Raw genomic sequence first — 21734 nt, 5'->3', positions numbered from 1 at the left:
AAAGGTCTATACCACCAGGAAACCAGTGCTTGCAGTATTGCAGCTATCTTGCCTCAGAGATGGCTCCCCAGCATTTTGTTGTTTGCTTTCCAATTTAAAAAGGGGGAGGAAAATTATTTTTCTATGTTAACTGTCTCTTTTGTCCATGGGCATTATTGATTTGATTTCTTAAAGACCAAAGTAAAATTGCTTGTTGCTATCTGCATATAAGGATTCTCAACTTCAGCTGGCATCTGTCCTTGCTTCATCATCATCAATCAACAGTTCTGAAAGGAACCTGTGGAAGTTCTCTGCTTCTTAGACTTTACAGATTGGATTTTCACCCCTCTTTTCCTTTACTTCATGTACAACAAAGTCATTTTAACTGGAACAAAATGTTTGTCTGCTGTATTTTAAATTTCAGTGCATGGCCCTGCTTGCTTCCTTGTGACACCAGAACGTCAGAGGAACTTCACAAGACACTTACGTTTTCTGGAAAATAGTTTATTGAGTGCTTAGGGAATTAAAAACTACAAGGTTTTGCTTGCAGTTGCAGAAGCAAGAAGAAAGTTAAACATAAATTAGTTATCTGATTTGCTACTTATAGTGCTTCTGAAACCCTCATTTTAAACAGTCATTGTCTACCATGACCTTTATATTAATATATCTGGCCCTTAAATTCATATAGCAGAATATTTATAGATTAAAAAGTGCCTTTCTATGGCAGAGGGCAATATTTACGAAAGCTGATGGAGATTTTCAGTCTTTTTACTAGGTTTCACCTACACCCACTTGATTTTTCTGACATAGGTGACTTTATTCCATAATCCACCACAGGAATGAGAATTAAGTAATTCTGTCAGTGTAGAGTAAGCCCCACTTGTCCAGAAGCTTTAGTTGACTTAGATCAAATAAGAGAAGAAAAAAAAAAAAAAAAGCAGCCAAATAGTAACTGCAGTTACCCAAAACTACATTTGTTGCGTAGAATTTCCATTCCAAGTATTGTTTTCATCTTCTCCATCATCTTGAGTCCTCAGTCTGTATATTTTGCCTTCTTTTTTGAAGTCTTCCCCCCGCTTTTCCACGACTCGTTTCCTCACTGCTTGCCTAGGGCACAAAGAACAGTGAGGTTTGACAGTTTCCTCAGTAATAATTACACAAGAGAAGCAGCAAATGCAATAAACACAAATCATGCATCCTTCCTTCTCTTATCCTCAATAATAGTTTTCTTCAGCCTTTTGTTTCCTTGGAAAGCAATACCCGGGTGAAAATTTGTCACTTAGAAGTCAGACAGAGTTGGCAGACTCTCATTTTCCCTGTCATTGAAGCAATATGTTGCTGCTTCACCAGAAACAGCTGAGCAGCTCTCCTGGTACATGGGAGATCTCATTCTTTAGGCAACACAAAACCTGTCAAAACCAGACTTCATCTGCTTGTGTTTCTTGTACAACCATACTGACACAGTTTGGTATCTCATTTTCAACATTTTTATCTTCCAAACAGGATCAGCTGAAGTGAAGCTCACCTTTGTAGTTACAGCTAAATTCCCTATTCATAAATGACTGCAAGACAATGCTTTCTCTACTGTGTAATTACAAGTTCAGTTCCCCACCACAAGATTAGAGCAATTGCAGCAAGTAGCTTGAGAAATAGCTGCATTAAACAGTTTGCCTTACCTGCTTTGCTCCACGCTGCCTGACGCTGAGGGAGCTGAGTGGTCTTGCTGATGAGCTGATCTCCCAGAGGGCTGTGAGGGGGGTGGGCTCGTAAACAGAAAGTTGCTAATGAATCTCCAAACCGCTAAAAGGGGGTAAAGGATTGTGCCCAAGAACTTCCACAGATCACTGCCTGAAGCCTGAACGACAGAAGTAGCAGGTCTTCCTGCCTGTCATGAACACACAAAGCAAACTTGTTAGGCATTAAAGTTGTGCTCTTGTAGACAGAGTATTTCACACATAATTTTGAAGTAGCTCAGCAGACAAAAAAGAACAACTTTGGTTACACATTAGACAAGTGTCACCATTTACCTACTTCAGAAAAACTTCTCCAAATCAGTCTTGACAAAAACTAAAGTAGTTTTGCCATCTGTTTAGACAAAATTCCCAAATTCAAACCAAATACTATAATGGCTGACTGACAGCAAATATCCAGCTACTGTACTGCTGTTTGCAAGACAAAGAAAAATCAAACAAACCAAAACCCAACACCTACCGGCAGCAATACTACTGAAGCACTGGGTGCTAACTCCAGTTCCAGTAACTTCTTTGCATAATCTTCTTTGGTAAACTCCCTCCTGGGAAACATTGTTGCCAGTGAAAAATTGCCATAAGTGTTACCAACCGTCTGTCAAACACATAAAGAAAACATTTTATTTATATTATAACTGTTCATTTTCAAACTACTGCAGATTTGCCAGCTGAATATACCTTAACAAGAGTTCTATATCAAACTATCAATCATCCTCAGAGTAGGATATGAAAAATCCCTCATTTCTATCTCTTACTAACGATACACTGCAGCAACACAAAGGCAGTTGGTGGCACTGGAGAAGGCTGCTACAAAATTCCCTTCAAACAACAAGGAAAGGAGTTGATGACAACTGCCACAATCAACAACTACTTGATGTTCACCAAGTCATAATCTGCACATAGCTGAGAAACAAAATGCCCATTTACCTGTGCAGCAAACTGCCTGGCTTCTTCTAGCCGTGCTTCAGATGGGAACTGGTTAGTGAAGGAAGATCCATCGGGGAGGCGGAACTGGATCCTGGCTATTGCACTGCAGGACAGGTACTGGGGTCAGTCAGGACATGAACACTTACAGACAAAGGCTCTGGGCCTTTAGCTTGGTCGTACTGAAATGTGGGAGAGAGAGACAGTCATCCTGCTCAGGGCAGTGCAGATGGGTTGTAAGATTGAATTCACAGTGGATAACCACCTGCTAGCTTCTCACAATGCATCTCTTCCATAACTCCATATAAGGACTCCATAGGTTCGGACAATTCTTGAACCAGCAGTGCTGGGCAAAGCAGGAGACAGCTCTGACATGGGCAGCTGATGGCCCCAGCCCAGCCTTGCTGAATCCAAGCCATCCACACGAACAGCCCTGCAGCTGCATCAGCACCGCTCCCCACTAGTGCTGACATTGTTCTGCCCAGGCATTATCTTTCACATTCTCACCTTATCTAGTCCCCCACCAAGCTCCATTATACTGGTATTTAAATCAAAGTTCAGACACAAAAAGCTCTTATCTAACTAAAATAACACAGGAGAAAAGGTGGTTAGTGTTTCATGATCAGGAATGTCAAAAGGATAAAAGCTATCAAAGAACACAGTGGTCATGTAAATAGCTACTTTTAATGTCACTATTTAAACAGCTCAACACAGCAACACGTTGTCAAGAGATTAGGAGATATATTAACTCTCTTTAAAAAGTTTCTTTACCTCTCTCCCCCAAAATACACACTTGTGTCTCTACTGCAACTCACCTTCTCTCCCTTTGAGCTGCCTCTTTTCTGGCCTCTATTTCAGCCTGTTTAGCCTGAAGAGCTGCAGCTTTTGCAGCTTCTGCTTCTTCCTTCGATTTTGCAAAGCGAGCTGCCCTCTCAGCACGATCCTGTGGAAGGATCAAAGGGAAACCTTAATTGTTAACATATCTTGTTGCTTAACAGTCATTAAAACAGACAGCTATGATCCATACTCATGAACCAACTGCACAGATACAAGCAGACCATATGGAGAAAAAGACAGTAGAACTGCAAAGAATTATTCACTGCCAAACTGCACAGTCTCGTGTCATTAGCCAAGATGGCTCTTCTCACTGAGTCACTTCCCACAACTAGTTGTTAATAGATGATCTTCCCATGCAAGCTTAACACTCCAGGGAAGATAAAGGCAAAAATCTTCTGACAAGTTACATGACTGCAATTCTAAGAGTTCTACACCAAAACTTAATAATGAGGAAGAATTTCACTTGTTATCAACCATTTACATCCATATACAGGCACACATATATACAAACTTAGAAAATAATCCTCCTCACCATTTTGAGAGCAGTCCTCTTGTGTACGTTCTACAGTTAAATACTCCCTGTGCTTCTCCTTTAGTACCATGCCTAAATTGCAATTATTTTTATGTCTATATGATAATTCTCAACTAGGCTCAAGCAATATGACAGAAATGTTTGTTCAGATAGAAAAGAATTGTGAAAATGAAAGCAGAAGTTTCATCTTATACATAGAAAATGCTACATAAACCCCAAACTAAAATTGTTACTATACAAGGCCACAGGATTCCAAATGGAAAAGTGAACAATCTTTCAAAGCTTCGTCAAATGAGAAAATTTATCATTTTTGTACACTGTGTGAGAGAGAAGCAGCAAGCTCTCTTCCAAAGTGCAAAATTTACCATTGCAATCTGTTGCCTTATGCGCTCTCTAGCAGCCTTCTCTTCTGCTTTTTCTCTGTTCCTTTCCTCCAACATACGTTTGGTCAATTCTTCTTCCTGTCGCCTTTTGTACTCCAACATTTCTTTACCAGTTTTCCTTCTTTCAATTTCTTTCTTAATTTCTTTCTGAATAGAGAGAGATAAAAATTGGACCACAAAATTGTCTTGGGCAAGAGAGAAGACTGAAGTATATTTGTTTAAGAAGCAATTAAACATTTATTCAAATAAGGGCATAAAGAAAAAACCTGCAAGGGGTTTTACATTTTTGTGTTACCTGTTCTTCTTCTTTCCTTTTCTCTTCTCGTCTTTCTTCAAGCTTTTTTGTTAACCTAAATTTAAGAATGTAGTGAGAAGTGTTATAATTGCAGTATTTTCAAATGTTAATGAAGCATTTGCAAACCCAGAAGAAGAGAACACATGAAAATGAGCTGTAGCACACTGCTAATACCTTGTGTACCAGCAGTGATTCATTCACATGTGGGTGCACCATCCATGCAAAGGGCAGTGGTGACTTCACCACCTCCTTTCCCATTCAATAGTTGTTCTAACATGTTCCTTTTGTCCTTTTTCCACCCAGTAAATGAAGAATCCTACATATTCTTACTGTTGAACCAACTTATGAAGACGTACAATAATGTATGATCTGTGGTAACAGAAACACTAAATCTCAATCTCTTAGCTATTTAAGCCATCTGGTTTCTTCTGCACATCACTTCCTAAAATGGAACACAAGTAATATATAGCCCTGACATAGATGCACATGCATCTGTTCCAACTATCTAGAAAAAATGCCTCAGAATAAGGACTGACTTAAAAGAACAGAACTTAAATTTGTAAATACAGATTGACAATAAAATCACAACATATTTGAAGTCTGGGGAAAGGGCAGGCATGACCCAACATGAAAAGTCAGATAATCAGAAAAATGTTTGTATGGCAGCTGTTTTCTTAAAAAGAAAGTGGTAATTACCACAGAGCTTGGTCTCTTTTTCCCCCTTGCAAAAAATGCTGCAGATAAATTATGCCATGTTTGTATGTAAGATGAATGCATTTTTAAAAAAGGAACAATGATAATTATATTAAAATATTGACTGTATTGTCTTATCAGTGATAAGTAAAAATTATCCCTCTTGTCCCATAACTTCAGAAGAAAACTGAAATAAAGCATGAAAAGGCTTTAAAATATATTTTAGCAGTATAAATATTCCTATTTGCTAAATATGTGTTACAGTTTAAGACAGGATATTTCAAATAGTATCAGTCTTACTAAAAACAAGTTTATAAACAATATCCTGTATTTAAAGACAATGAATGAAAGGAATTAATCATGTTTTGAACCTGGTGTTTCTGATCATCATACTTCAAAAAACTAAACTCAACTCATTACTGTTCACAGATCAAAGCACGAGTCTCAGAATAGGATTCCTTTGACGTTTCCAATATCCCCAAACTACAGCCATCAAATCAATCAGAAGAAGAAGAAATAAGATGATCTCTAGACAAAACCTAGGTTGGCATTTTATTACACCAATTTCCAGTGCTTTCCGTTCAATGTTTCAATTCATTCAAGAACTTGCAGCAAACATATAATCTCTAGTGAAGTTATATCAAAGGTGAACATATACAGTTTTCCAAATTACCTATTTCTTTCAAAGTACATGAAAAATGAGATGAATTAAAAACCTCATTTAGTATCAGCCCTAGAATTGTCACAGACATCTAATAAAAAATAAGACCACATAAATCTTTGCCAGATGACAACAGATTAAGCACCAAAATCCTGTAATTATACATGTTTCTTAAGAAAACTCAAAACCAACCCAAAACCCAACAAAACTGCCTCCTGAGAAACAAATACAACACATTAAGAAGTCTGCAAAACAAGACTTGCCTTTCTACTTTGAGTGTAAGATCATTCACAGGCTGAGCATCATTCACTTGCTCATCTGCAGAATTAGTTGCTTCCTGGCTTGCTTGACCTGAATTTGCTTCATCTTCAAGGGATTTACAAGAAAGCAATGCATAAGAAAAAAAGAAAAGGTGTATTTCTTGTCATAAGAATTATTAGGCTCATTGTTAGTCAAAATTTACAGCAACTGGGATATTTCAAGGAGATATGAGGTTCTGCTACATAGATTCCCCCCTTCAACTATTTGGTTTCAGGTTACTAACCCAAAAGAACTTTTTAATTTAATCCTTTTTCAGGAAAGCATACACAATTTTTATTGAGTTATAAACCATAGATTCCTCACTTATGAAAACTAAGTAGAACGACAAGTTATCTTTCCCTCTAGACTTGAACAAAGCATTCTCGAATATCCAAGTTTTTCCTCAATGAGTCTGCTCAATATATTGCCTTTTATGTACCATCATGTAACAACTTAAGAAAAACCAGTTCCAAAGCAAATGAGGTGGCATTTGTGTCAAAACACTAACCATTACCAGCAGAAAATGTTATTGTCTCAGGCGTAACAGACTGAGGAGAGTCACAAACCCCTGCTGCTCTGGGTTCTGCACTTTCTGGAGCACCATCAGACTGAGGGGAGGGACAGGGAACAGATGACTGACTGCCATTTTCCAAAGGCCGCCCTTTCCCTGTGTGCATCTAAGAAATTGGGAACAGAAACAATGGAGCCTATGAAAGTTCAAATTTTTTCCACAGGTTCAAATATCAAGACTGAATTATTATTGAGGAATCAGTCCTATTGAAAACATAAAACTAGAATTACCACATGTTGTTGAGTACGGTGCAGTCATGCATTTCATTTTTCTAATTTTAGTCTTCCACTTGAAATCAAAGTGATAAAGCTATCTACACTTATTTTATATTCTATAGCATAATTTTATAAATCTACATTACAGAACAATATTCCAAAACCACATATGAGCTTAAGAGTAAACCCCTTAAAGGTGAGTTGTCACATTTTGTCATTTCAGTTTAGAGTTCTTGACACATTTCTTCAATGCTGTGGGTTTACACAGACAACCTAAACCAAACAAAAATGAATGCAGCACTTGTGCACAGTGCTTCCAACCTGTGTACCGAATTCAAGGCAGCAGATTTTATTGTTGGAAGGACAGAACCCGTAACTCACACTTCCCAAAGGCACAAGCTAAGGGCCAGGGCCATCACTGTCCTGAGCACACCCAAGTCCATCTGGAAGATCCAGTGTGTCAGCAAGCATTACCTGTTTGACTTTATGGATTCTGGTAACCAGCTCTTCCACAGAAACGCTGCCAGCAATAACTTCCAAAGGGATTCCATTGTCTCCTATAAAAAAACTGGATGGGACGCACACTACGGGATCTGCACAGCGACAGTTAAGGGCAATGAATGACAGAGGCTGACAGAGTAACTGTACAGGCCAAAGCAGACATGCTTCCTACAGGAGCTTCTAGCCCAATACTCTTATCTCCAACTGGTCACCAGTAGTCAGGGCCAAGAGAGGAAGGAAAAAAAAAAAAGATGCTGGCAAATCTTACATGCAACTGGATAGTATTTCTTCTTTTCTCTGTACTGATTTCAGTCAAAATATTTTTCCTCAACTCTTCTGGCAACTGATTATGCTTTGATTTGAGAATGATTTTGTTTTAGTGTCAGACATCTTAAATAGACAGTAATGAAATCTCCACAGCATGATGGAAATCCAAGTTAAGATACCGAATTCCCAGCATCACACAGAATTAAGGACCTGTAAGCAGTGACCTACTTAAGGAAGGCAGGGGTTTGCCTGACTTCACACCTGTGTATGTGACAGAACCCAGGCCACTCTGCTTGTTCCTCCTCCTCTGCACCTGTGAGCCCCAGCTCATAATTGAAAGCATTTTTTGTTTGTTTTCTAATGCTGATTAGTAGGACCAACAGGTTATTTTCATTACATAAAGATTGAGATAATTTTCTATTTAGAGAATTACATAGGATTAACATAAAAAAAACCTAGTTTGTTCACTTTCTCTAATAACTGAAAGCAAGTTGAATACACAGATGGTATCTATTAACTACACAGTTCATTGCATGGTTTTGTGCCAAAATAAGTATTTTCAGTAACATTGCTTGTAAGTATTTGTCTTAAGAACGGTATTAACTTGTAAAGAGCAATTATCTGTAATCATAATGTAGCATGTAAACGGATCTCAAAGGATACAAATTTGAGAAAACTGCAGGCATGCTTCACTGTTTAAAAGAAAAGATTCATTTAGGAGGAGCAATCATTTTGCAACAACTTCAGATTAAGTCTTTCATCATAAAAATAACTGTCCTACAAAACTATTTAAATACTTGAGAGAACACTAAAAGCAAATTTGCATTGCATCTTATCATTAACATTCTGCAAAAGTGTTGACATGGTGACAATCCTTGGTTATCACAGTTGACTACATAAGAATTAGGAAAGCAGTGCTAAGAGGCAATTCAGGAAAAAGAAATCTAGTCTATTGAGCACAAATAATGTAGTAAAACTAATAAAAAGTCTATAGAGCATTTCAAAATAATACCATTTGGGGAAATGTCAATGCACTCTGTGCACATGGACTGGAACACAAACATAACAAAAATAGCTGAGTAATTTACCCAGGAACTTAAATGCTTCTCTATTCTATGTGTTACAATGGAGGCAAACACAATTTCTCTGGGGCTTTACAGATTTTTATCTTTCTAAATTCATGAAAGGTTTAAAATTCATTATGTAACTTGGCAAATCAAGAACTGCCTCTAGCAGTTGCATTTTTATTCCAGCATTTTTAATAGCATTTTTGTGTCTCTTCCTGTTGAGAAAGGGCAACTTCAAGGATTCTATTAGTAGTACTGGAATACAGTCTGAAATACACAGTGAGTAGGTGCAGAACACAACAATAATTTTTGACATTTTCTCAGGCTCTGGTGACTTCAGGACTACTGAATTCACTTCTATTCTGGAACCCTGTGTTTAGACTATCTCCTAATCAGGGTGAGGACTTCAAAAGCCTTTTACTCTCATTATCATCAATGAAAGATTGTATAAGGGATAGAATTAGAATCAAACCTTTTGGTGTCGATTTTAATAGCAACAAAACCATCTGATGCAGCTTCAGTCACCTTCTCATCTTCCCACCTTGCAGCCATCTCAGTAGATTGTTCATCTTCTCCTGCAAGACACAGCACACATGAGTTAAACCCACCATGAATTGCTGTTTCTGTCCTGAAACTGATTGCTTCAATCACTTGGAATCACTTTTGTAAGACACTCTGGGGATTATTTTCAAGTCAATTTATAATGGGCTTTTTTTGTCATCTGGAGACAATTCACTCCAGCTTGTTCACCTCGATAACATGTCAAAACTATCCTCTGTTTGCCCCTCGTTATAAATTTAATTACGTATTAGTACATCAGCTGCTAGTAGGTAAACTATGTTCTCCACTTCTTGTAACACATAATTCGGCAGGTAAGGTTTCACAGTTTGACAGTGTTAAAAAGATGCCCAAACCAAGAGACATTTATTTGCAGATTATTTGTAACTTAGTTTTGTATGCCAGTTCCTGACATGAACAGTAACAGGAGGGGAGGAAAAAGAGTGAGGAGCACAGAGGAACAAGAATAACAAGACCAGAGGAACTACTTGGGTAAGAGAAGCTGAGAAGGTGTTCAGGAGCCACAGATTCAGAGGTGTTATTTTAATCAGATGAAACATATCAATCATACATTTATCTTCCAAAGCACCAGTTTAGTGAGCATCTGGGTTAATAAATAGATTCTGATGAGTATTAACCATCTTTCAACAAGTACACTGGCCTGCAACCATTTCTTTATCTTCAATCTGTATTACTTCCTAGCAGCTTGGAATAGACTGCAGTCTTGATGAAGAATCTGAGTCACAAGTATAGAAGTATAGTAGTCCATTATTCAGTGACAACAACAAACCACTTGTTTGTTTCATCCCAATTGCCATTCCATGCAATATTTTTGACTTGTTAAAGATCAGGAATTATATGTGGAATCTCCCAGTGAAGTGCTACTGTCTGGTCACAAGGACCCTCACAGGGGCGTGTATCAAAAATACAATTTTGAAAAAGTGTTTTTCAACCGTATGTCTCAATTTTTCCCTGGAATTACTGGAGCAAGTAAGAAAGTACCTACCTCTATTATTATTATTCTGCGTAAGCAAGCAAATATTTATGCTATTTTATGTGGGAACCTTTCCTCTTGCTTTAAGTGCAGTGCTTCCAAGTGTGGTCAATGGATGCAGCTGTTGTGCCCAGAGCAGCTCGGCCTCCTCTCGTTTCCAAACGCTCACAGGCAGACAGCTGCTTCACCACACACTTTTTCAAAAGGACATGTGCTCATCCGATTAGGCTACTAAAAATATCTAAATTATTGCCTAACACTAACTTTTCCACACAAACAACTGCTGGAGAAAAAAGAATGCTGAAAGACACAAACAGGTCAGAGACTGCTCACAGTACACTCTGAGAGATGACTGAATGAAAATGCTGATAGCTCACATTTTATAAAGCTCTGTGCCATGATGCACTGATTAATATTGTGACTACCCACTGAACAGTTGCTTATTCTCATACATTTTTTGTTTTGATAACCCTTTCTCATTTAGAGGCTACGGTTCATTTATTACAGTTTTGTAGTAGTAATTATATCCTGAAATCAAAACTGCCTGGTCACAAGAAAAACATCAGAAAAGTCAAGAGGTCAAGCACAGCAGAACTTGACATAATTCATAATTCTGCTAAACACTGAGCCAGCACAACAGCCTCAAAATTCTAGTTCCCAAAACTCTCGGATTTCTTGTTTCTCAAACAAAAATATCACTTTATTTCACTTAGTGGAATGATCTATAAACAATTCACAGTCACACTTCCTCATCTCTTAAAGCTGATCAGGTAAATTTATATAGGGAAAATATCAATAATTTCTCAAGTGATTCATACACTGGACAAGACTCTTTTTCTGCAATAATTTCTTTCCTGTACAAGGAACTTACTCAAAACCATCACAAGTTGTCAGAAGACTTTAATTCCCTTATTCCTCAGCACGCAGTCATCAGGGAAGTGTTTTCCTTTCAGAAGGAGACAGATAAGAGCAACTGACTTTTCCATGTCCAACATTTCATAACTACTCAGTAAGAATAGGACTGCCATTATGGAAATGCCAGGAAGCCAGGACATTAAACCGTTCGCCTCCTCCTCCTCCTTTGCGTCATTTCCCTTATTTAACTTGAAAAGTGCCTTGATACATCTTGGCTACAAATAACTAACAGCTTATGAGTGCAAACAGCTTATGAGTGCAAATCACCATTTTGTAAAAAAATTATTAAGTTAATAAAGTCATAAACAAAGGGAGGAGGATTGCTACAAACGTTATTAAAAAGAAACAAACATTTTTGCTTAAAGCTTTTTATTGTCACACATACACCCCTTCATTTTTTCACTCTGCAAAGCACTTTTTATGAGTGGCCTGGTATTTTCATGATCAGAACATGTCTAACTTTCTTATAGAACTCAGTCAGAATAGAGGAGGTTTCGTATCAAATGAACTATTAACTTTAGTTTAGTGCCTCAAAAACAAAAGGCTTTTTTTAACTCTGTAGGCTACAAAATCATCTAGAGAACAGCTACCAACAAGATACCAGAGAATCATAACATATGCTGGGTTGGAAGGGACCCACCAGGATCATCAAGTCCAACTCCTGGCCCTGCACATGACACCCCAAAAATCCCACCCTGTGCTGAGAGTGTTTTCCAAATTCTCCCTAAACTCCTCCCTGAGGAGCCTGTTCCATTGCCCAACACGCTCTGGGGAAAGAACCTTTTCCTGATATCCAGCCTACACCTCCCCTGACACAACTTCACACCACTCCCTGGGGCACCTGCATTGCCAGTCCTGTTTCACTATCAGGAATGGTCTCCCTGTGCAGCAACACAGGGAAATTGCTGCTGGCAATTAATTGATGCCACAAAGTAACTCGTCTGTTCCCTAAACACAGCTCCTTCTCCTGGTGCATTCAGAGGCCTCTAACATCTCACCTTAACACTTCAAACCAGTTTCCTAAGGCAGACACGCTTCGCCTCATGCTCTCTGAAGAGAATGGAGCAATCCCTTTTATTGTAACTTCCCATGAGTTCAAGGGGATCTTTGATACACTTACACCATCCCATCACCAGAATGTGCCATGAAGGTTTTAAACACTAAGCTCAAAAATGCTGGGATTATACCTGCAAGCAAAAACGCTTAAGGAGAAACCTGCTTGAACAATGTGCACTTACAGTCACAAACGCCACCTCATTTTTAAGATAAATAACCACATTATTCCTTGCTTGACTAGAAAATATTTCTGGAAGCAGAAAGAATAATCCACTTCTTCATTTTCTAGTGAAAATGTCAGTGAAGTGCAGAGGAGAGGGAAAGAAGGACAGGCAGATGGTGGCAGAAACCAAACACAGATGGACATATCAGAATTTCCTAATTTTTGTCAACTGTACCTAATAGCTATCCTCCACAATGGCCACCCCAAAATGATAGTTAACTTATATTTTCAATTTCTCTCACTAATTTTTTTTCCTTTAGTCATTTTTTGTCCCCTAGATGTTATTAGATGGAGTGTACAGAACCAAACACTGCAGAAAGCCTGTTCTCCAGCTGCTTTCAAATGCCTGTCTCCAATGGGAACTGTGGAGTGTAAAGGCTCAAAGTTACCATCATGGTGCAGTTTGAAACATATTTCTGCCCAAACAACAAACCCAGTCTCTGCTAACACAAAACCAGACTATTCTTTCAGCACTCCACATCCTTCAAACACGGCTGCTTCCACACACAGCAAGAAAGTTCTTGGGCTTCCCAACTCCCTTTCCCAGCACATGTAATAGAACTGTTTCATGATCAGCTCTGCCACAGGTCAGCTGCCCTGATCCCACGGTGCCCATGGTGGACCAGATGTTGGCAGAACTCTCCAACTCTTCCACTTCAGAGATGTGGCTGGCTAAAGTCACACTCTCCCTTTTCCAGGACTTGTAAGAACAAACAAAACAAATCCTCACAGCACACCACAATGACAAAACTAGGTTACATCCCTGCAACCATAAATATACCTCCCCTGTATATCTACATATTCCAATATCCACAAGATCAACATCAGCATCTAACAGGCCCCATTTTGTGCACAATTTTTGTTTCATAAAAAATACTGGACATGAGTTACAACATGCATTTCTCAGCCCCTGATATATGTATCAAGTTGAAACTACGCAGAGGCCCACCAAAGTCCCTCTGTCACTGCCCTCCTCAGCTGGGCAGGGGAGAGTATGTAATGGAAGGCTCATAGGAAGAGATAAGGGCAAGGAGAGATCACTCACCTGCTACCATCGCAGGCAAAACAGATCTGACTTGGGGAAAAATTTATTTAACTTATTACCAATCAAAAGTCAGAGCAGGATCATGAGAAATAAAAAAAAAAAAATCTTCTCCCCACCCTTCCTGCAATCAGTTCCTCACACCTTGTCTCTGTTGCTCCTTCCTCCTAAGGGGTTGAACTCCTCACACTCCTCCAGCGTGGGGTCCCTCCCAAATTCTGCAAGGTGACTCTTTCCCACGGGCTGTGGTTCTTCATGAACTGCTCCACCCCATCCCTTACTCCAACACCAACACAGCTCAGTCTGTGGTCTGACAAGACCTTGATTTCTCTCAGTATGTTTACTATCCAGCAGAAAATGCTGTTCTCCAAGTACATAGAGAGTTGTGTCAGCAAAGGAATTTAACTGCACTTTTCTGTTTACATCCCCTTTGGGAGTGAACTTCTTGAAGCCACGCAAGTCCCACAGTTCAACAGTTCTTAAGAGAACAACACTAAGCCACACGTTTAACATTGCTGTTGCTTCATGAGACACCCGAAAAACTTCAAGCCACGAGAACTTGAAACAGTAAAAGCTTAAGAAACAACACACACTGAGATACACAAAACCCCAAAAATAAGTTAAAGAGCCTGTCTAATCACAGATTATCACAGTTTCAGTCATGTTGGAAAAGACTCGATGTGAGACCATCGAGTCCAACCTATGACCAAACACCACCGTGTCAACCAGACCACGGCACAGAGTGCCACGTCCAGGCTTTCCTGGAACACCCCCAGGAACCTCACCGCCTCCCTGGGCAGCCCGTCCCAATGTCTAATCACCCGTTCTGGGAAGAAATTCCTCCCAGTGCCCAACCTAAGCCTCCTCTGGCGCAGTTTAACACTATGTCCTCCTTCCCATCTCTTTTTCAGACAGAAAGGCAGTGTACATGAGACGATGTGAATTCCTACAGGTTCCAATTACATTGTTATGAAACACGCACTGTCGGTACGAGGAAAGGAAACAAAACACACCAAACAGCCCCGAGAGCTGCACGGGCGACAACCCAGTACAGAAGGGCAGAACGAAGGGGAAAGCGACACATCGGACGGGCGATTCCGCTCCACTACACGGGCGGGCGGGGGCCGGACACCGATACCGCGGGCTGGGGCTGACACAGCACAAATCCCGCTCGGCGGGAGGGGCAGCGGGCGGGACACAGTTGGGAAGGCGCTGCTGGGGCCTGCCCGCGGGAGCAGCGGGCGGCCCCGGGACGTACCGTACCTGCCACGAACACGACGAAGACGGAGCTTCGCTCCTTGGCGGCGGCGATGGCGGCGGGGACGGAGCCGCCGAACCACATCGTGGGACCGCCGGCACCCGCCGCCCTCAGCGACAGCGGCACTGCGCCTGCGCCGCCGCCGCGCCAACCGCCCCCCGCGCGCCTGCGCGCGCCGCCCGGCGCCACCCCCCTGATTGGCGGCCGCCCGCGGCACGCGCCCCTCCTGCCCCCCCTCCCCGATCGTGCGCGGGGGGGTGGTGGCGGGTCCCGCCCCCCCCTCAGCCCGGCGCCATCTTGGTGCCTCAGCGAATGCTCCGCGTCCTTCCGCAGCTGGGCATCGTCCCGTGAGCTGTCCCGCTGGGAAACGGGCTCGGGGCGTCAGGAGAGGCGGTGGGAGCTGCGACTGCTTAGCCTAGAGAAGAGAGGGCTGAGAGGGGATCTCGTTAATACAAGTCCTGCGAGGAGCGGCTGAGGGGGCGGCTCAGCCTGGAGAAAAGCAGGCTCGGGGAACCTTATCGCTCTCTACAACACCCTGGCAGGAAGGTGTAGCCAGGTGTGCGTCGGGCTCTTCTCCCACGGAATCAGCGACAGAACGATAGGACACAGTCTTAAGCTGTGTCAGGGCAGCTTCAGGTTGAACATCAGGAAGAGTCTCTTCACAGAAGGGATGGCTGGGCATTGGAACAGCCTGCCCAGGGAGGTGGTGGAGTCACCGTCCCTTGAGGTGTTCAAGGAAAGACTGGAGGTGGCACCCAGTGCCATGGTCTGGTTGACAAGTTTGACTCGATGATCTCGGAGGTCTTTTCTAACCCAGTTGACTCTGTGATTCCGTATTGCAGAACAAATACCTCATATAGAATATAAGTATCTCATAGGCAGGTGCCAAGAGGATGGTGCCAGACTCTTTTCAGGGGTGCCCAGCAACAGGATGAGAAGTAATGGCCATAAACTAAAGCACGAGGAGTTTCACCTCAACATGAGGAAGACCTTCTTTGCATCGAGGGTGCTGGAAACACTGGAACAGGCTGCCCAGGGAGGGTGTGGAGTCACCCTCTTTGGAGATTAAATTCCAAATCCACCTGGACATGTTCCTGTATCACTTGCTCCAGGTGACCATGCCTTGGCAGGGGGCTTGTACTGGGTGATCTCCACAGATCCCTTCCAACCCAAAAGATTCCATGATTCTGTGAGGCAGCTGCCAGAGAAAGGGGCACCTCTTGCACCCGGGGCTGTGGGGACAGATGGCCACAGCCACCCCTGCCCCAGCGCCCACCCTGGGGGAGGCAAGGGTGTGACTGGGGGAAAAGTGATGGAGGAAATGACAGAAATCCATGTTAAATAGGACAAAACTAGAGTGTGGTGTGCAGAGATCCTTAATGAGAGGCAGGAGGTGAAGCCAGGACATCCTCTGTGCTCGCAGGCTTTGTCAGGGACTGGCACAGCACAGCCAGCAAGGCAGAAGGACTCTTTGACAGACATTTCACAGCAAGGAGGACAGGACAGTTTATGTCAAGCGCTCTGATGATAACATTTTGGACAGAACACTGCACTTGAGCTTTTTTAAAACACCATTAGGACTGCGACTGTGTGTCCTGGGTAACTTGCTGAGGCAGGTACCCAAACACTGAAAGGCTGAAAACCACACAGTCTCTCAGTCTGGAAAGCTTTCACTGTTGAACCTTGTATAATAACAACTAAAAGACCCTACAAACTTACAATGAAAAGGAAGCAAATCAGTGTTGACAACAGTATACAAAATCTGTATATATAAAATATATATATTTATATATATATAAAATATATATTTATATATATATAAAATAAAATACCTCTCCCAAGATGCAGCATGTGGAAATCGTGTCGCAGTAATGCTCACTGGGTAAGCTTTGCATGTGTGTTGTGCCTCTGCAAGTCTCTTAAAGAAATACCATCACAACATGATTCTGAGATGTTGGGGTTTTGTGTTTTGGTTTTTTTTTTTTGTATATTTTTGTATTTTGTTCCTTCATGATACAAAACAGATTTAAGGGCAATGCCAAAGGTTGGATAGTATCAAACTATGAATTTGTTTTTGGAGATGAACACACATCTCTGTTACATGAGTGCATGTGTAGAGGAGGAGGTTAGGTTTTAAGGTGTATCGTAAACTCCCTGATAAATTTGAATGTGCTGCACTAATTGTCTTGGTATTTCCAGCAACTGTAGTTTGCATTTATTGCATTGGATTTGGAATCCTAAGTTGGAAGCTGAGCTTCATGAGAAGGGTGAGTGAAATGTTGAACACTGTATATTTTGAAAATTGTTTTGCAAATACAATTTTCAAACTCTCTGACACCACTTGAAGCAAGGAAGAAAAAGGGCCTACTATTGACTGGATATGTACTTTTTGTGAAGGTGTATAATCCTTTATGTCCTCAGGAACTATTTATATTACATTCTCAAATGTGGAATTATCCCGCTGTAGGGTCACTGAGTTGCTGCTTTTGGATGTGCCTTTGCTGTTAATATGAGAGCCTTTAGCACAGGTGTGTCTGGAGACAGCAAAGGTCTGCAGTTTGTGGGCCTAGGAAAAAGGAGGGTGACTAGTAAGTTTAAAGTTTTATTGAGAAATAAGAAAAAATAATTTGACAGCTGGAGCACCACCTGGGATTCCGTTCTTTGAAGGGGGTTGTCTTGTGTGTTTTCAGTTGTTGGCATGGGAAACAAAGTAATTCACATTCTAAGAGAATAATTTTTTATCCCCAAAACCAGGACACATCCATCTGGATTAAAATGGAAAGTGTCTTTATTAGGGAGTTCCTATTTTAAATTGCACTGTTGCTTCACCCTAAATCAGTGGTTCATTAACAAATCAAAGTTAACAATTTAAGCCAAGTAAAAAGTCAAAAAATCTGAGCAATTGTGGAATCAAAGTCTGGTGTATTTCCCAGTTGTATAAATCAGTGTGATAGACTATCAGAGCACACTTAGTAATGGTGTTTCTTAGAGTAACTACTTTGGAAAACCAAAGAAGGGCAAAGCTAATTAACCCTACAACTAGGGCAAAAGTTAGGATATTAGAAAAAAGCAGAATGCCTGTTGTCTCCCTCTCAAGTTCAAACTGAGGCCTCTGTAATTCAAGTATGATGTACAATATTGCTTGTAAATAATCTTTTTCAACTGTCAGGTAATTTTGGAAGATCAAATGTAACAGATCCCTTGGTGTTGAAGTCAGTCCATACCCCAGCCAGTGCTGAGCGTGCATTCCACCTCTGCTCAGCTGCGTCTGAAACATTGCACTGCTGTCAGCACCGGGGAGCGTCATCAATCCCCAGGCTAATTCAGATTCCCAGTTAACTGGGGCACAGGAACTGAATTAAGAATAAACCTCGCTGTTAAGCATTATTCACAGCAACACAGTTTATTTTTATAACTTATTCCAGTTTTAAAAGCATATAACTGCCAGCAACACACAGGTTGTCCTTTACAGCTCTTTGGTTTACAGCACCAGGGTTATCTGACATTCAGGTTTCTCTTCCCAAGTGCAGGCACAGTCCATTACAGTTGCATGCGTCCCATATAGCGACTCAGCTCATGAGCTTTACCAGTGAGACTGGAAAATGGAAAAATAGCAGCAAACACTTAAGTGTTTTGTCCTGGACCAAATTTTAATGCTTAATCATCTCTTCAGCAAGATCCACTTTCAACCCAACAAATTTTGACAAACATCGCAAAACGTCAAGTAGTTGCAAGCAGGATAAAAAATCTTGCAGTGAGGGGCTGCTGAACTGAGTCAGAGCCAAACTCCAGCCCTGCGAGTCTGAGGACACAAGGCAGACGCTGAAGTAAGAGGAGGCTCATACACGTGGTAAGAACTTAATTGCACACATTTTTAAGTAATCAAGTAATTTACACTGAAGGTTTCAGATGTGAATGGTGTTAGGTTCCAGAATAAGATAATTTACAGGGACTTAATTTTCAGAATGTTCTGGAAATCAGGCCCTTTTAAGGGTTCTGGTCTACACCCAAGACAGGAAGCTTCCAAAATGAAGTCACAATAACATTGTGCACTTTTAAGTTTATACTTACTGACATCAATAGCCAAAACTACCCAAAACATTTTAACTGTGAATAGGGGTAGGACATTGAGAAGAGGCAGTGCATCAACCTTCATGAAAACCAAGCTGTAGAAACATTGACGGGATTGAAATAATTCCTTTCATAGTTAGAAATATATAAAAATTCCAGCTACAATAATTTTTCATGACCAATAATTTAAAAGTGTTTTGGTCAGTTTTCTCCAAAGCTTCATCTAAACATTCTTTGCTTCAGGGCTAAATACAGGAACTTAAAGCCTGCACCAGTTTTCTGTGGAAAAAATATATTACAGAGCTAAAAAGTATTTATAGAAGTCAGTTGTAATTTTGACTCCCTTTCAAGCATCCAAACAAGTTAGTACAAGGTTAACCCAAAACAACAAACAAATCAAATGTGACATTTTAAGGCACAAATGAGTGTCATAGGATGAGAATATAACTATTCATTCCACTTTGAGAGGGAACTGGATTGCAGTAAGATAGGAAATGGATATAGAGCTGTCAAATAATGCAAAGAAGAAAGTTCTTCCTGTGAAAGGTGTGTCGTGTACCCAAGTACTTTATTGGATTCACTGAGCTACACAGTTCTTCTGGTGCTTTGATAAAACCCCATCTGCAAACAGCTGCCCTGTACCACCCACATCTTGAAACGTCATTTAGGGGTCGTTGCAGGTGGAGACACACAAGCACTACAGTTTCTGTACACCACAGCACAGGGTTTCTTTCTTCACAGAGGCTCTGCTCCTTTTGATGTCATTTTTCTAAGCGTATGTGTGTGTGAAAGAAAAATATTTCATATTAGAACAGGTCACATTTGCTCAGGGAAGAATCTCAGGGAAGATGCAAGGTGCTTGTTCCCAACCAGTCCTGCCTTAGCAAAACACTCCAGGCATGTGTGGGCTGCAAGGACGTTCTAGGGTGTGCTGGAATGATCCACCCAGTTCCAGCATCAGGCCCATGTGGTTTGGGGAGTCCTCAAAGTATGGGGCTTAAATTTGTTTTCTTAAGTTTTAATTATCTTTTTGACTGTGATATCACAAATGATACTAAATGTTCACTGTTCAGGGAGGAGTTTTACAATATAAGTGTGTTAATTAAAAATTAAAATAGTAGCTTTTGGTGGAGTAGGTAATGGCTGCATTTGTTCAGCTTTTCTGCTTATTTGTCCAGTGCTTTTCCGTAGTTCTAAAAGTTAAGATATTCTCAGTAAAACAAAAAACCATATTATATCGCTGCAATGTAAGTCCCTACTTAATTCATTTTGCCACTATTTGCTTTAAAAATGGCTTTAATGATAAATGAGAGGAAGCTCAAATACACTGGAGTGCTAGAAGATTTGTTGAGAACATGAGAATGTATTTTACATACATCTGTTTCATGCATAAAGTGCTTATTTGCTTTGTAGACTATGATCCAAATCCATGGAACAAATGCAGTTCCAGGAGTTTTGCACAGTCCCTGGGCTTGTGTGGTTTAAGGAACCAAAAGGGACAGAAGGGCGAAGGCCAGGAAGGTATAAACTGTCTCAGTTAGATGAGTTTGTATTCTGTTTGCTTACTAGAGAAAGTATGAAATAGCACAAATCCAGGAATAAACATGACTGTGAAGTGGAAATATTTTAATACTTTGCCCACTGTAGACAGCAGAAGCCTCTGACAGTGCCAAAGTCCTGTTAATTGTATCTGTGTGGCTCATATCGGCACATCCAGATAAAAAAATGAATGCAACTGTCCCTGTTTAACACAGAATAAAACAGAAAGGATGGCCGGCCTGGAAATAATCAGATTCTGAATTAGAATACAACTGGCTTACTCTATGTTTTAATTTTTTCTTCTAGGGAAATTTGCATTCACGTTTACAACTTACTTGATAAAAATCAGATATTTTCTGGGCCTTGTTCCTAATCCCTGTATCCCTCCCTTCCCATTGTTTGGGCTGCATTCTCCATGCTTACCTCACATTACCTTTCCTTCTCTGTTTATTATGAGGAAAGTTTATGAAATGCAGCAAGGCATGCAACAGCCTTGGAAAGGGTTCAACTTGATGGAAGATTTAGTGCTTGGGTCACCTGGAACAGATGGAAGCTCTCAGCTACTGACTACCCTTCTACATCTGGGAAAAATCTTGTTATGGAATGAGTTAACTACCGGAGGCAGCTGCTTTGCTGGGCTGAGATACCTGTCCCTACAGCCTTTTAATCTCTTAGCTACTTTACCAGGATTAAACCATAATCTTCAACTAGCATGGAAATCAGCAAGAGGCAGTGACAGAATGCAGGCAGTAGCCCCATTACCTCTGTGCTGTTCAGAGGAGGAGGGGGAATTGATAAACTGGGGCTTTTACCAGCTTTGGGTTAGGGTGCAGTGAACTGCAGCAGTCCAGCCCAAGGAGGAGCAAGAAATACATCCTCAGTCAAGCACAACTTGCATGCCAAGTACCATCCTTTTAGAAAAGCAGACTGGAATAGGTAGATTTGTCTTTTATCTGGGGACTTGAAGCTGAACATCCTCCCCTTTGTTTTAGGGGAGCATCTAAGTTTACCTTTAGTCATGTTAATACTGGTTGCTACAGCATTTCACAGAATCAAGTCCCATAAACCTTATTTATTAGGCTACGTTATTCCCAGGCAGATCAGT

At 40.9% G+C, this 21734-nt stretch overlaps 1 protein-coding gene and 1 long non-coding RNA gene across 2 annotated transcripts; one reads left to right on the top strand and one right to left on the bottom strand.

The window, feature by feature from the left end:
* Positions 1–467: 467 nt before the first annotated feature.
* Positions 468–15165, bottom strand: UBXN4 (UBX domain protein 4). Its single transcript, XM_048309827.1, has 13 exons — positions 15025–15165; positions 9446–9548; positions 8570–8598; positions 7613–7731; positions 6861–7029; positions 6316–6418; positions 4699–4753; positions 4386–4550; positions 3467–3594; positions 2655–2757; positions 2191–2322; positions 1656–1864; positions 468–1086 (listed from the first exon to the last, which is right to left on the bottom strand). Exons 1-13 carry the CDS (start codon positions 15101–15103, stop codon positions 948–950), a joined length of 1533 nt encoding a protein of 510 aa, XP_048165784.1. The 5' UTR covers positions 15104–15165; the 3' UTR covers positions 468–947.
* Positions 15166–16769: 1604 nt separating this feature from the next.
* LOC125328269 lies at positions 16770–18406 on the top strand. The gene is made up of 2 exons (XR_007204639.1): positions 16770–17286; positions 18189–18406. It is a non-coding gene; the product is annotated as an uncharacterized LOC125328269 (long non-coding RNA).
* The last annotated feature ends 3328 nt before the right edge of the window (positions 18407–21734 follow it).

Source organism: Corvus hawaiiensis, chromosome 7, assembly GCF_020740725.1.
Source record: "Corvus hawaiiensis isolate bCorHaw1 chromosome 7, bCorHaw1.pri.cur, whole genome shotgun sequence".
NCBI classification, from domain to species: Eukaryota; Metazoa; Chordata; class Aves; order Passeriformes; family Corvidae; genus Corvus; species Corvus hawaiiensis.
The sequence above is the reverse complement of the archived record's forward strand: the minus strand, read 5'-3'. Positions and strand labels throughout refer to the sequence as shown.

Coding starts and splice junctions, on each gene's coding strand:
- UBXN4 (XM_048309827.1), bottom strand. CDS start 15,103: ATGTGGTTCGGCGGCTCCGTCCCCGCCGCCATCGCCGCCGCCAAGGAG. Junction 7,030..7,612: donor GAATCCATAAAGTCAAACAG/GTAATGCTTGCT, acceptor CCAATTTCTTAG/ATGCACACAGGGAAAGGGCG. Junction 1,087..1,655: donor GGCAGCGTGGAGCAAAGCAG/GTAAGGCAAACT, acceptor TTTGTGCCCTAG/GCAAGCAGTGAGGAAACGAG.